This window comes from Schistocerca piceifrons, chromosome 8 (genome assembly GCF_021461385.2).
Source record: "Schistocerca piceifrons isolate TAMUIC-IGC-003096 chromosome 8, iqSchPice1.1, whole genome shotgun sequence".
Taxonomy (NCBI): Eukaryota; Metazoa; Arthropoda; class Insecta; order Orthoptera; family Acrididae; genus Schistocerca; species Schistocerca piceifrons.
The window spans coordinates 224,400,127-224,415,860 of record NC_060145.1 but is presented as its reverse complement, the minus strand read 5'-3'; the positions used below and the strand labels follow the sequence as shown (position 1 = coordinate 224,415,860).

The following is a 15,734-nucleotide window of genomic DNA, read 5'->3' as shown; positions in this document are numbered from 1 at the left end:
TAAAATGTAGGCTGGCAATGGCAAGGAAAGCGTTTCTGAAGAAGAGAAATTTGTTAACATCCAGTATAGATTTAAGTGTCAGGAAGTCATTTCTGAAAGTATTCGTATGGAGTGTAGCCATGTATGGAAGTGAAACATGGACGATAAATAGTTTGGACAAGAAGAGAATAGAAGCTTTCGAAATGTGGTGCTACAGAAGAATGCTGAAGATTAGATGGGTAGATCACATAACTAATGAGGAAGTATTGAATAGGATTGGGGAGAAGAGAAGTTTGTGGCACAACTTGACCAGAAGAAGGGATCGGTTGGTAGGACATGTTCTGAGGCATCAAGGGATCACCAATTTAGTATTGGAGGGCAGCGTGGAGGGTAAAAATCGTAGAGGGAGACCAAGAGATGAATACACTAAGCAGATTCAGAAGGATGTAGGTTGCAGTAGGTACTGGGAGATGAAAAAGCTTGCACAGGATAGAGTAGCATGGAGAGCTGCATCAAACCAGTCTCAGGACTGAAGACCACAACAACAACAACTTTACATGGCTGGGATGTTTTGCTCCGTCAACACGGTTATAAATTTTTGCGCGAGACATGCGGGTATTTCTCCATGGCGCAGTAGCTCCCAGTGCTCAGTGAGACACCATATCCTGCGTTCAAATGGTTCAAATGGCTCTGAGCACTATGGGACTTAACATCTATGGTCATCAGTCCCCTAGAACTTAGAACTACTTAAACCTAACTAACCTAAGGACATCACACAACACCCAGTCATCACGAGGCAGAGAAAATCCCTGACCCCGCCGGGAATCGAACCCGGGAACCCGGACGTGGGAAGCGAGAACGCTATCGCACGACCACGAGCTGCGGACTATCCTGCGTATTCTGCAATCTACCAACTTACGTTACTGGAATATTGTTCATGAATCCAACTCATGACTCTCGTCCTCTGTATTAACATTGCTAAAAACCAGAAATTTTGAACTGTCACACAAAAGAACTGTGAGAAATGATGCGATATAATTTTTGTAGCACAAAATGTGTCAGATTTAGAAAAAGACTTTAAGAACATTGTTACGGCAGTTTACAAATTTATATCAGAGTGCATTTCGACCATATATCACGCACTTTGGAAGAAAACGACATTTTGTCAATGGAGTGAGTGATTGATTATTTTGTAAAATAAAAAAATAAATGAACAAAAACGTTTTACAATATATTACACATTAGTCAGAATAAACGTTTTTCTGCTAAGTAGATTCCTTATCTGAAGCATGATTTGTCATAGAAAAGCGTGATACAAAGTGAACACAAATAAAGAAGATAGTCTGAGTTACTGATCTTTTATAGGGGAGAGTGTTGTATCGTGGGACGTGCCTCAGACTTTCGGTTTTAATTAGCTTATTCCATGTTTAAATGATGAAACTAACCTTCTTTTTGCTGCAGTATTTTTCAGAAGTTACAAAAATTACTTCGGAAAATTAAGATTTTTGCAAATCTAAAATCATGTTCCATGGTAAAAAATGGTCATGTACCTAGAAGCAAATATTCTGCTCACAAGTTAGAGGAGTCTGTGGAGCAGTTTATTACTCTGAGATTTATTTCAGCTGACTACCATTATGACTAAACCGAATGCTGGAATGTGATATAACGTGAGTTGTATTAATGTATCGGTGCCAGTAGTTAGTCACTCGAGAGCCCTGGTGCCGCATAGATTGTATTAAATCGGGCGCGCAGCGGCCCAACGTCCACCTAACGTTTGTTACGTGCCGTAAGCACCACAGACCACGACCTTTATATTTCACGAAAATGTTTGGCTCTCAGAGATAGTTCTGCACTCCTGCTCTCGATGCTACTCAATGTAAGCAATTTTGGGAAGCAACAAATCGACCATGTATTATTGTAATGAAAAAGGGTGTTGCAACGAATAAGAACACGGACCTTCCGTGATAAACAAAATATAATTAAGATGAGCTCTGTCCTCCAATAAAGCACATGTTACAACTGCAAGAGATTGCTATTACAGTAATGTTTGACCCCTGTAGTTAATCCGAGAGCACACAGATAACAGAGTATCAGGCTAACGTCTTCCCTTACGTGCTTTATGATGACACATCTCTCATTTATGTTCAGAAATTACCTTCACACTGAATCACATTGTATCCTTCAGAACAATGCAATATACGTTAGCCTTCTCTACAACAATCTGTCTTCTCTTTACGCACATAGAATTTAGGTACCAGTTTTACTCAGAGCTAAACAATTACTTTTGCTCTGCCACGCGGGACTTCTAATGATGCAGCTACAGCAAACACTCAAAGTAAAACCTTGAGACCATGAGGATCAAATTAGAGAGATTAGAGCCCACACGAGGCATACCGACAATCTTTCTTTCCACGAACAATACGAGACTGGAATAGAAGGGAGAACCGATAGAGGTACTCAAAGTAACCTCCGCCACACACTGTCAGGTGGCTTGCGGAGTATGGGTGTAAATGTTGATGTAGGTATCAGAAATTTACACCAGCGCTGAGCCAGGCAAGATATCGCTTACCCATGACGATGAGGCTACAACTTGATCGTTATACGCGGTTCTACCGGTGTTCTAAAATTTATCAGAGTCTCAATGAGATTCGTATCCCACAGTCAAAATCACTGCTTCGCTTACGTTTGTACTGGCGTATTAAATTGCGGAATAACCTGTCGCTACTGAACTGCTGTTCCAGACACTCGGAGCTGTGCCTGGGAAGCCATTTGCACTGTAAAAGTACTTACTGATCTAATAAAGTTAGCATTTCATCGGAGCGGTCTGATGTGGGTCTGTCCATCATGAAAGACCCAAAGCGATTCTCCAGAGCGAAAGTATCAACACCGAAACTAGCGCCCACCTCCTCTTTATTCGTACTTCTGCGCCACTGAGTAATCATGCCGTTACTCATTTTATAAATAAATGTAAGAAAATAGCATGTACAAGTGGAGATCATTTTCTTAAGCCCTTTCCTAAATCATGTGCTTTAGATTACATCTGAAATATATTTTTCTTAAGCTGAAGGGTTGAGAACAAGTGGGACTATCTTCTCTCGACTCTGATGTCTCACAATATCGCCATCGAAGTTCTACGGGGGAGTGGCTCCCCCCAGCATTCACAATCTAACGCGTTTTCTGATGCAGGAACGGTATTATCACGCTGAAATTGGTCTATAAGGTACTATAAACCTATCATATTTCCGCGCAACTGGCACTCCAATCTACACACTCGAGATGACTCAGAGCCTTCTATACCGATCGTTCGATGTATGCCTGCCCACTGCCTTCTGCATTTTCTCATTTACATTTACTTTGATTAATAACGAAAACATATAAATTAAAATCGCCTTTTGGGTGGCGTGAATTACTTTGGTTTAAATTTTGGTGAAGCCCTTACATTATTATTATTATTATTAAAATTACTATCGCAGCCTTTAAATAAAATTGCAAAATATAGTGGGCATATTTATTCAGCATTACGTAACGTAGTTGCTACGTTACATACTGAAATTTAAAGGCGTTGAAAACGAGAAAACTTTGCCCAATCTGTATTTAGTCGTCTATCTGTGACATTATTATTTCGCTACACAGCAATAATCAGCAAGTGAAATCAAATTAGGCATAAGTATTGTGAAAAACGAGTTTCAAATTAATATTCCAGTTTTCAACAAAGCTAAAACTGTTTCAACGTTAACGAAACTCAATTAATTTTCAGATACCCCACGTTCCATCGTAAAAGACCTTCGAAGTATCGTCGAAGTATGGTCCACACATATAACTATTTTTAAGGACGTATAGAAATCCACTTTCCGTAAAATTCTGTAACTGAAGAATCAGTGCACAACCGACAGGGCTCATACCTCAGATTCTATTGATTATAGAAAGATAGGGTCAAGTGTTTTAATAGCCCTTAGACTAGGGACCCTATTTATACCCAAAGAAGGATCATCTTACTGTAAATATCCTACAGTACAGGGCCAAAGTTCTAACAATACACACTTCCTCTAGCTTGCTATATGGGACCTAATCGTTTGGTTCTTTTTGCATCAGATGTGGTCAACGGAACGCATTATGCAGCTGATGGAGGCACTATTTAGTTCATTGGCGGCTCCTGAGAAAACCCGAAAAATACGGTTTTTGATTATCAGAAACGAGCTCCGGATTCAAATGGTTCAAATGGCTCTGAGCACTATGGGACTTAACATCTGAGGTCATCAGTCCCCTAGAACTTAGAACTACTTAAACCTAATTAACCTAAGAACATCACACACATCCAGGATTCGAACCTGCGACCGTAGCGGTCCCGCAGTTCCAGACTGAAGCGCCTTTAACCGCTTGGCCACACCGGCCGGCCGGATTCAGAGACGGCTATGTACAGCAAGTGGATTAAATGTGTGGGATATTTTTCTAACATCCAGATCCTGGAGACCCCTGAAAATATTCTTCATATCTTTAAACTTTTTCGAGATGCAGCAGTTCAAAGTAATTCAATTTGTACACGTAAATTATGCACGTAAAATCCAGTGTGAGACGAAATCTAAATAATAAATACGCAGAAAATTACTCAATTTTTGACGGTTTATTCTCTAAGTATTTGTCTATAACTACCATGTTTCCGTTTTCAAAAATCTTTATGTGTTTTCGAGAAACACCTCCAAAACATGGTTTTTGAGTACTGAAACCTAGGCATGGATTCCTAGAGGGCTATGAACAGAAAATGGCTCTAATTTTTACGGTATATTCCTAAGATCCCTCTCTCGAAAGAACTTGAAACTAACTTTGGTATCTTTACCTGTTTCCGAAATATAGAGATTCAAAATTTCCCTACCGGTACACATAAAATCCAGCGGCTGTAAAATGCATTCTGGGAACACATGTTTTTTTCGTGCAAATAAAATCCGGTGTGATGTGTAAAATTAGGTAACTGTGCACTATTGCAATTTCACGTAAGTAAATTTTTCTGAGTCATAAATTTCTTTTCAGATGAGTGGCATGCCCTGCCGTAGCAGGAGAAATAAGGGAACCAACGAAAAATACTCATATCGGAGCACAAAAATGAGAATATGCTCCTCTTTATTAAAAGACTTGGACTGAAAAGTGGGGTACTGGCTACCTCATTCCACCTTCCTCAGTACCTTTACAAAGTTTTCCTACAATTTTGACATGCGAACATATTCATGCTTTTTTTGCTAAGAGACGAGGAAACAGTGGCAGTGCCAAAAAGAAGAAAAGTAATAAATACTGGAAAATAGTAGTGGTTGTGGTACAGAGAAAGCGAAGGAGACAGGGGAAGTGTCGTAGAAGGAGACAGACATAGTCCCAATGGAACATAATTGGCAGTGACAGAAGATTGCTAGGAAAGGAATGAAGGAGGCAGTACTATTGGGAGAGGAATAAAGAGAAGGACAAAGTGGAAGCAAGTGAGAGTCAGTGATAATGAGAGCCCGAGTCTATGACAACCACAACGAAGAAGAGAGAGAGAGAGCTACAGTGAGAAGAGAAGCGTAAGTGGAAAGGAATTAATGAGCTGGCAGCAATAAGAGGGAGCAAGAGGGAGACAGTTAACAGCGAGAGGAGACAGTAGCAGTATTAGGATAGAACGAAGGGGACTGTGGCTGTGAGGCAGGAGACAATGGCGGTTCGAGAGACACAAAGAGATAATGATAATGAGTTGGGCTGAATGAGTAAATGAGAATAAGCAAGTACGAGTGAAAGGGTTTGAGCTACTTACAGCACTAGACTAGTGGCTGTGAGCCGGATACAGTTCTGGGAGCTTGTGTGGGTGTCAGTTGCACGATAAGAAGAGCGCAAAATGTGTTGGCATGCCCAAGAGTTTTGGGAAAATCTTAAAGGTGTTGACGAGGGTATAATGAGGCAGCTGGTACCCCTTTCCCTGTCAGTCTTATATTAAACAGGAACATATTCGCCTTGTTCATGTTCTTATTGGAGAATTTTTCCGCTGGTTAACAATATGTTCCTAATACCTGCAATATATTATACTGCACTTCAATATGTAGAACTCGAAATAAATTAAAATGTTGCATAAAACAGAATCTCATGTATAACAACAACATAAACTGTAGAAAATGGTGGAAACTGTCTGCGACGGGCACCAGTGGGCATTCCTACATGTCATTCTGAAATCAGTCGCTAGAGTGAAGTATCGACCAAAAAACTTCGTGTATGCCCTCCATGTACAACCATCTTCCCTAGAGAGAAATTGGTTTGCAACGAAACGAATTTCAGAATCAGTTCCAAGAATAGTTGTGTGTCTCTGGATTCACGATTTTATCGCTTGGTTTTCTACTTCAACTTTTTAGTTGCTTCGTTGTATGTTTCGGAATTTATGGTCCCTGTTTGTGGAAATTGGTGCTATGATCATTTCTTATCAATTTCATCGGTATTTGTTCTGTTTAGCCCTAGTTCACTATACAGTGTGAGATAAGTACGCAATGTAACCGATTACAATAAACACAAGAATAGAGAAAAAGTTTCTCTGAACAGGGGCATAGCTATTTAGAAGTCTTTAAAGTTACCCAGAACATAAACAGAGCGATTTAGAAAACATCTAATAATTTGGAGTCTAAGGTGCCTGAATTAATTTCTGATATTTATTTTATCGACGAATGTAACCTACATCGTTCTCCCTGCTTCGCACATAGTTAAGTGCTCAAACTGACCGGTTGTCATAGGTTCAGCATTCTTTACTATAATGGCAAACTTATTGTAGTTTTTATCGTGCCTTGTGTGCAATGTAGCTATCGTGATAATTTTAACCGCACTTCAGATTTCTTAGTAATGTTAACAAACTGAGGGACTACACTGGAAAACCTGAGAGAAGCAGTCAAAACTGAAAGCAGATGTGTACCTATTATTATATTTTCTTCAACGTGGAAAACAGACTGTTGAATCTCTTGACTGCGCTACGCAGCGAACGGAAAAATGAACGACATTTACGCAGTGTTAAATGTGTCAGATACAGTTTGGGTATGGAATTACCTCTTCATTGCAATTAAGTTTCTACTTTGGAAATACTAACTGATATATTTCGTAACACATAAGAACACCTTTTTGTCGGGATGATTGATAGAACACGAATATGTACATTAGTAAGTAATGTTTCAAATATGTGAATGGAATAGAAAGGTTGTTTACATTTTCGAAGTTAGTAAAATTTTACAGCATCATCATTATCTTCTCCAGTGTGCTGCCTTAGGGCAGGTATTCACATGTAGCTCTACAAGCAAGCTTGTCACTTTTTACCTGCTTAGTTTTCTCGTATTTGCTTTCTATCCTTACACTATCAACTGGTATTTTCTGCGTCCCCTTCTTCTTCCATCCACACCATCCATCGATAAACTACATTTTTTCATTCAGTGTCCAAGAAAATCGTATTTTCTTTTACTGGTAACCATTAAAACTCCTCCCCATTCACCGACTCTTCTCAGCAACTCCTCATATTTCACTTTGTCTAACCATTTTATCGCTTCAGTCCTCCTCCAAATCCACATCTCAACTGCTCCTGTTCTTGCACCTTCCTCTTTCCTCAGAGTACATCTCAGCTCTGTATAATGCCACCCCCCATACAAAGCTCTTTGTCAGTCTCTTCCTCTGTCCATGCACTCACATCAAAGCCTCGTCTTGTTATTAAATGCCTCCTTGGCAATTGCTACACCCGTTTTGACCTCCTTATTGCTTGTCATGTCTTCTGTAATTATGTTCCCCAGATATATGGAAGCACTAACCTTTTTACAGTTATCTTCAATGACGTTAAAAGTTATTATTGTTGTTAAATGTTAAGTCCTTTCTGTGACCACCATAAAGTATTAATATGTTAGTAACCAACATGGGTTTTCTTGTTTCAGGTATCGTACAGGCCAGGCAGGTCGCTCCGGTAAGTTATCCTGTTTTAGCTTTGACAAGTTTCCTAATTTTGAACCTCGAACGCACTTATATCATGTTCCATTTTAGAGACTTTCGCTTAATAACTCTATAGTGAATGGGCTTTTCTAATCCCACCTGTTTCCAAGAAATTATATCAACTGCTAAATATCAGTTTCCCTTACAAATGAATTCCTTCTTTGCAAATAGATACCAAGATGAGATCCGTTGACAATAGGTAAATACAGGAAGTTGCTATCTGTACAGATATCATTGATGATCTTGCAGCTCTCTAACAATGAAGTTATATGAAATCTAGACCTTTCATGCTTATAGGCATTGATAAATATCAAAGGGGACAGTTGAAAAATGTGTGCCTCAACTGGGACTCGAACCTGGGACCTCTTGCTTGCGTGGCAGACGCTCTATCCGACTGAGCCACCGAGGTCACAGACAACGTTGAAACTGAAACTTTCTGGCGCTGATATGAAACTTCCTGGCAGATTAAAACTGTGTGCCCGACCGAGACTCGAACTCGGGACCTTTGCCTGCAAGGTTCGCAGGAGAGCTTCTGTAAAGTTTGGAAGGTAGGAGACGAGGTACTGGCAGAAGTAAAGCTGTGAGTACCGGGCGTGAGTCGTGCTTCGGTAGCTCAGTTGGTAGAGCACTTGCCCGCGAATAGGCAAAGGTCCCGAGTTCGAGTCTCGGTCGGGCACACAATTTTAATCTGCCAGGAAGTTTCATATCAGCGCACACTCCGCTGCAGAGTGAAAATCTCATTCTGGAAATATTGAAACTGCTTATCTCTGCCACGCTCTGTCCACACACTACATTTCTGGTGCCCCTGCCCACCATACTCATTACTCACGGCAGTCAATCTACCGATTACCGTAAGAGTTTGAGCAATGTGAGTACACCCGGACTGGGACATGTCCGAAAGGATAGATATCATCTTCATATAGATAAGGATACCGGCCCATGGTCTTCTTCAGTGCGGATGCACTAAAATTGCCCGAACTCTTACGGGAATCGGTGGATTGACTGCCGCGAGTAATGAGTATGGTGGGCAGGTTCACTAAAATGTAGTGTGCGTCTCACGGGGAGCGTGGAGGAGATACGTCTCTGCACTCGTAATATCGTCTGTGTCCTCGGTGGCTCAGTCGGAAACAGCGTCTGCCATGTAAGCAGGAGGTCCTGGATTTTTCAACTGTCCCCATTGATATTTATCAACGCCTGTAAGCAGCGAAAGGTCTAGATTCCATATAACTTGCTACGTAAATACAGTCGCAAAGTACTTTGGAAACTGATTTTGTTGACTAATAACTACGAACAGAACACAGTAAAACGTGCAGTATAATTTTTCGTTTGGAAATTGAATGAAAATGTAGTTGTTAATTAAAAAATCTTAAAAGAAGTAGTTCTTGATGTACTGCAGCTCTAATAATGTTGTTCGTTTTTTAATCATAGTGCGGTTGCTATTCGGCAGGAAGGTCCAATCTGTCGCGAAATGGAAACCACTGTGAAAATCAAAGATGTTTTATTTGCAACAGCTATCTACACCTTCCAGCTAGTTCTCTACAAAGCCGCATCTCCAACTAAGACATCTGTCGTAGCGTTGTACCAACTTTCCAATACCCTCATCATAGAAAGCAACCGGCTGTGCTTTCCGCCAATTCTCTATATTGGTCCACAGCTCCTTGTCTGTACCAGAATGTGGTCTTCGAAGCCAGCGGTTCATGTGAGGAGATACGAAACGCAGGGGGAGACAATTACTGGCTATATTGTGCGTGTTCAAACACTTTACATCGAAAACGTTGCAGGAGCATCTTCATTTCCTCTGCACAGTGCGGCCGAGAATTGTCATGAAGACATCAGGCAAAATCTCCCACCAGACTCTCACACGTCACGGGAGACTCTAGTTTTTAGACATATTTCTGTGCACTCTGTGCGCTCAGAACTGAAAAGAGTGAAGGGACGCGATCGATGGGAATACTAGAACACAGCCCATCACGTCTGTGCAAAGTTTCATTGGATTTTCAGCGAGATTGCACCTTACATTTTGCGGCGTGCACTGTAGCTGTAGCGGTTATAAGCTAAGTACTGACAAACTTATTTGTGCTCTGTAATACAGTTATTACATTTAATAGATTTCAGCGGTGTTGCGTGCCGTTTGTGGCGAAATAACGACTTAATAAACTTTTGTAACCGTTCGCTCGCTGTGTTTTATAGAGTTTCCAGTGTGTTGAAGTCGTTTATGTCCATTATAATTATCCGGGCTGTTATGCCGTGGTCGGTTGATGAATTCTGAGGTGATTCCCAACGTTTCGTCTCCGACTGCGGGAGACATCTTCAAGGGGGTCCGTAGCTTGATGGAAGGTCCAACACACACACTGTCTCGCTACTGACTGAACTTCCATCAAGCTACGGACCCCCTTGAAAATGTCTCCCGCAGTCGGAGACGAAACGTTGGGAATCACCTCAGAATTCATCAACCGACCACGGCATAACAGCCCGGATAATTATAATGGACATGATATTTCCGGCCGTGAAAGTTTACATTTTGGTATGAAGTCGTTTAGTAAATTTCTAGTGAAATATTTCAGTAAAATTTTCATTTAGTGTTTTAACTTCGCTTAGTGTTACAGTGGTCGTTTTAACTTTTTGGCTTTAGCTAATAATTTTGTGAAGTTTTGCTGGTATTGGTATCGGCTGTGTTGTAGTAGTATTAATACAAGTAGGTGCTTTCTTAGTAGGCGGAGAATTTCGAGACCATTATTGTTAGTTCTTAAATAGTTCTACTGGTGTAACTGAACTTTGGTAACGTAGACGTATAGTTTATTTTCAGTAACTGTAAAATTTTACCATGAGTGGAAAGTGTGGGCTCCGTCGTAGGTTTGTGAGTAGTGGATTACGGTGTGGGATTTGTTCAAAGTATTTTCATTGGGGGGAATGCAGTGGGGAAGCCAGTGGTCATTTTAGGGACATCCTCTCCTGGGAATGTAGAATCTGTAGTAGAAACAAGTTAATAGAGGAGCAGGAGAGTAAGATCTGTGCCCTTCAGGTGCAGTTATAATGCACAAAGGAGGAACTAGGTAGGTTGAGGAGGGTGAAGGGTGGTGGGGAATGGGAACTGGCAGTTGGCAAGAAGGTAGTTAGGAAGAGGAGGTATTCAGTTTTACTTTGCATAAATGCAATAGATACGACCAACTGTCAGAGTTGAGTGGAGAGGAACCTCGTGTAGCCGTAGATGTAGGTAACTTGCAGCAGTCCTCAGCAATTAGGAGGCCTAGGTTAGTTGCAAAGTCTAGCAGAAAGAAGGTTCTGCTGTTAGGTACTGACACGTTCCATGACCTTGGAAATTTGCTCTTCAATTTGGTCCTACGGAACTTGACATGTAAATAAAATAAAATAAAATAAGCCTCGTAGTAGGTGACCAATACCAGTGGACTTTCAAGTACGGGCTCCTGATGTCAGTTACCTTGGAGTTTCTGGAATTCTGGAATATCACCGTATTCGAGGGAATGGTATCCGAATCTTCACAGGATTCCTGTTAGTTACCCTATACATTCATTATTGTGGGAAGTAGACTAGCTCTAAAAGAATTATTCTCTGATTAATAAAATGTTGGACACACAGTAATATGAGGAACAGCCAGATGACAACTGAACACACGCCACAACGGGACCTTGTAAGTAATAACCAGACACATTAAGATGTTTGTCCCACTGGGAGATGAGACAACTAGTTCCTGTTGAGCGCCCTCGGCCGCTGACGTATCCCCAAGCACACCTACTGTTCCACTTCCTCGTCCGACTGAAATCGAAATCCACGCATGTCTTTCTTCAGGTCGCTAAATACATGAAAATCATGCGGTGAATGATCTTGGCCGTACGGAGTGCGTTGTACTGTTTCCCAAGCAAATTGCTGCAGACTATCATTCGTCCCACTGGGAGTGTGGAGCTGGGCGTCATCGTCCGAGATATTCCCGAGCGTTGTGACTTTATGGTGCACCGCAGTTTCTGCAAACTGTTTTCATAGCACTGCACACTGATTATGGTTCCACGTTCGAGGAACTCGACTAGTAGCGGGGCCCTGGAGTCAAACACGAAGGTCATCATGACTTCAAGTAATGAAACCATTTCGAGGCCGAGGACAAACGCGAAAGCCAAAGTCGCCTTTCGGATGCGACTTTGTAATCCAGGCACCTTGTCGTGTACTGCCATAAAAGCCGAGACGTCAGCGACTCAGTCTACGGTATTACATCTACATCCATACTCCGCAAGCCACCTGACGGTGTGTGGCGGTGGGTACCTTGAGTACCTCTATCGGTTCTCCCTTCTATTCCAGTCTCGTATTGTTCGTGGAAAGAAGGATTATCGGTATGCCTCTGTGTGGGCTCTAATCTCTCTGATTTTATCCTCATGGTCTCTTCGCGAGATATACGTAGGAGGGAGCAATATACTGCTTGACTCCTCGGTGAAGGTATGTTCTCGAAACTTCAACTAAAGCCCGTACTGAGCTACTGAGCGTCTCTCCTGCAGTCTTCCACTGGAGTTTATCTATCATCTCCGTAACGCTTTCGCGATTACTAAATGATCCTGTAACGAAGCGAGCTGCTCTCCGTTCGATATTCTCTATCTCTTCTATCAACTCTACCTGGTACGGATCCCGCACTGGTGAGCAGTATTCAAGCAGTGGGCGAACAAGTGTACTGTAACCTACTTCCTTTGTTTTACGGCCGCATTTCCTTAGGATTCTTCCAATGGATCTCAGTCTGGCATCTGCTTTACCGACGATCAATTTTATATGATCATTCCATTTTAAATCACTCCTAATGCGTACTCCCAGATAATTTATGGAATTAACTGCTTCCAGTTGCTGACCTGCCATTTTGTAGCTAAATGATAAGGGAGCTTTCTTACTATGTATTCGCAGCACATTACACTTGTCTACATTGAGATTCAATTGCCATTCCCTGCACCATGCGTCAATTGGCTGCAGAGCCTCCTGCATTTTAGTACAATTTTCCATTGTTACAACCTCTCGATATACCACAGCATCACCCGCAAAACGCCTCAGTGAACTTCCGATGTCGTCCACAAGGTCATTTATGTATATTGTGAATAGCAACGTTCTTACGACACTCCCTTGTGGCACACCTGAAATCACTCTTACTTCGGAAGACTTCTCTCCATTGAGAATGACATGCTGCTTTCTGTTATCTAGGAACTCTTCAATCCAATCACACAGTTAGTCTGATAGTCCATATGCTCTTACTTTGATCATTAAACGACTATCGGGAACTGTATCGAACACCTTGCGGAAGTCAAGAAACACGGCATCTACCTGGGAACCCGTGTCTATGGCCCTCTGAGTCTCATGGACGAATAGCGCGAACGGGGTTTCACACCATCGTCTTTTTCGAAACCCATGCTGATTCCTACAACCGAGCCAGATCAACATGGACTCCCAGAGACTGTTAACATTTGGTGTTTAGTTATGAAGTGTGACTCGAGTTGGAAACGGATGATAACCACATACGAGTGTAGAGGCAGCGTCGTGAACGTTACGGTTACGCCCTCGCTGCCGTGCACCACATCACCTGCACAGCTAGCGTTACGGCCTCAGGGCTATAGCCCACGATAGGCGGTCCCCTTTAATTATGGTACATGGGACCTTAACGGTCCAGCGTTGTGTTGGCGACATTCTTGAGCCTGATTGTTCACCAGGGGTAGTTTTCCAGTAAGATAATGCTCGTCCGTGTAAAACCCGAATTGCTCAAGACTTCCTACGTCATGTTTCGACTCTCTCATGGCCGGCCTGCATCCCGGACTTGAACGCTACAGAGAGTGTGTGGGATCAGGTGAAACGCAGATGCCGTCACTCCGTACGTGATTTGGGGGTGTCTATTCAAGATTTGCGGGCCACTCTGCAGTGGGACATCAGACATCTAATCAGCTCGAAGGCAGGCGGTGTTGCGACATGTATTGTAGCAAAAGGCGGTCCAACGGGGTACTGAAGTTGCACTATACTAATCTGCTTGTATTCACTGTATTTGTTTACTTGTCTTGATTTTAAGATCAGCTGAATCAGTCAACCGTATCATTATGCCTAATAAATGTCATTTCGATCCGGTGCTCGTCTCTTGGTGCGGTATTTTCGGTATTGCTGCGTCTATGTAAAATATTTTACAGGACGCTCGTGTGGAAGACTGACTTCTCGCATAGGCAAGTCAGACGTCCAACGGTGCTTTTGTTTTGGACACATTGGGTCATTTTGAACCAATTAATGTTCCAGATCGTGAAGTATGTTTTGAATGTGTGACACACAGGAAGGCTGCGGTCCCAATCATTCAGAGACGTCAACCTTCCCATGTAAAAGTCCAACTGCCAATGTTCCGTTTGTCTTGAAGTCTTACGCCCGCTTATGGTGTCACCCATATAAATACCAGGACATGCCGAGGAATAATGTCTGTGAATTTTTTGTTTTATTCGCAGTATCGGTTGAGGAGTTAAATGCCATGCATATTACTCGACCGACTTTCCCACTTCGCCGATGTAAATTGCAAACCTCTGACGCTAGAGGGATCCAAATTGGCGATGTGTACCGTAATTATGTGAGTTCGTGAGAAATAGTGTGTTGTAAACATGCAGAAAACGTGCCTCCAGCTGAGTGCTCTGTCCTTCTGTAGGACAATGGCAGACTGCACACGAGCGCTGTGCCATGTGCAGCACACCGACGCCTTGGGTTCACTGACACGGATCATCCTACATACAGTCATGGCTCGACCCCTTTCGATTTTCTTCCGTTTCGAAAATTTAAAGCAGCTTCGAGGACTTGACTTTGATAATGGTGAAGCGGTGGAAGCAGAGATGAGGTTGTCGCTCCGTGAACGAAGTCCAACATTGTACAGTGATCGTATCAAGAAACCAGTCTCTCTTTGGATGACATGTGTTCGTAAGCGGGCTGACTATGTTGTGAAATAAATTTGTAGACATGAAGAAAAAAGATATAAAATGTTAGTAAAGTTATTTTATTTAAAGAGCTTTAAGAATTTTCGCATAAAGAACTCGGAGGCATTGCTTCTCAGATTGTCATCTTACCTGCACATAGGGCACTTCGTATTTTAAGTTAATCTTGATGTGTTACGGAAGTATGTTGCTCGTATAAGTAAAGGGTAAACGAAATTAATTTGGTACAAGACAGATACATATTTGGGGTAATGAAGTGATAATGACGTACTTGAAACGCCCGCTAAACCCGCAGGGCAGAACAGGTGATAAGGATTGTGGAAAGGTCCAAACAAGGTGGCGGTCAGTTTCACTTCAAAATTGTAATTCATTGTAATTTAATAACACGTTTAAAACAAAACGGCGCTTAGCCGGACTTTTACTACTACGAGTTACAAAATGCAATTCTTTCACGGCTGAAGGCCCCCAAACAAGAAATACTGAAGACACCCAGCAAAATTCCAAATAAAATAATTAAAATATATACGTATATCACAGCTAGGCTGAAAACCTCAAGGCAAAGGTGGCTAGAACAAACATAAACAAGGTGCAATACAAACGGCTAAATTCCACAATTAAATTTCAACATTTTAAAATATATTACCATAATCTTTTAAGGTAGAAGGCCGGAACGTTTTCGCTTAAGGGGAAATTTTAAGAATAAGGCTTTAAGCGGCTGAAGTGCCACAGTTGATTTTCCAAAAATTCAAAAATACCTTAAAACTTTAGGTTTTAAGTGACCGAAAGCACAGTAAATGAAAAAGTAACGCAACGACAATAACTAATTTAATAATAAGGTTTTAAGTGGCTGAAGGCCTACAA

At 41.8% G+C, this 15,734-nt stretch overlaps 1 protein-coding gene across 1 annotated transcript in view; it reads left to right on the top strand.

Moving 5' to 3' along the window:
• Window positions 1–15,734, top strand: part of LOC124711583 (putative lysozyme-like protein) — a 192,210-nt gene that overhangs the window by 1,908 nt on the left and 174,568 nt on the right. Inside the window, exon 2 of the mRNA XM_047241730.1 lies at window positions 7,887–7,915. Coding sequence (XP_047097686.1) covers window positions 7,887–7,915 — 29 coding nt within the window. The remainder of the gene's footprint in view (window positions 1–7,886; window positions 7,916–15,734) is intronic.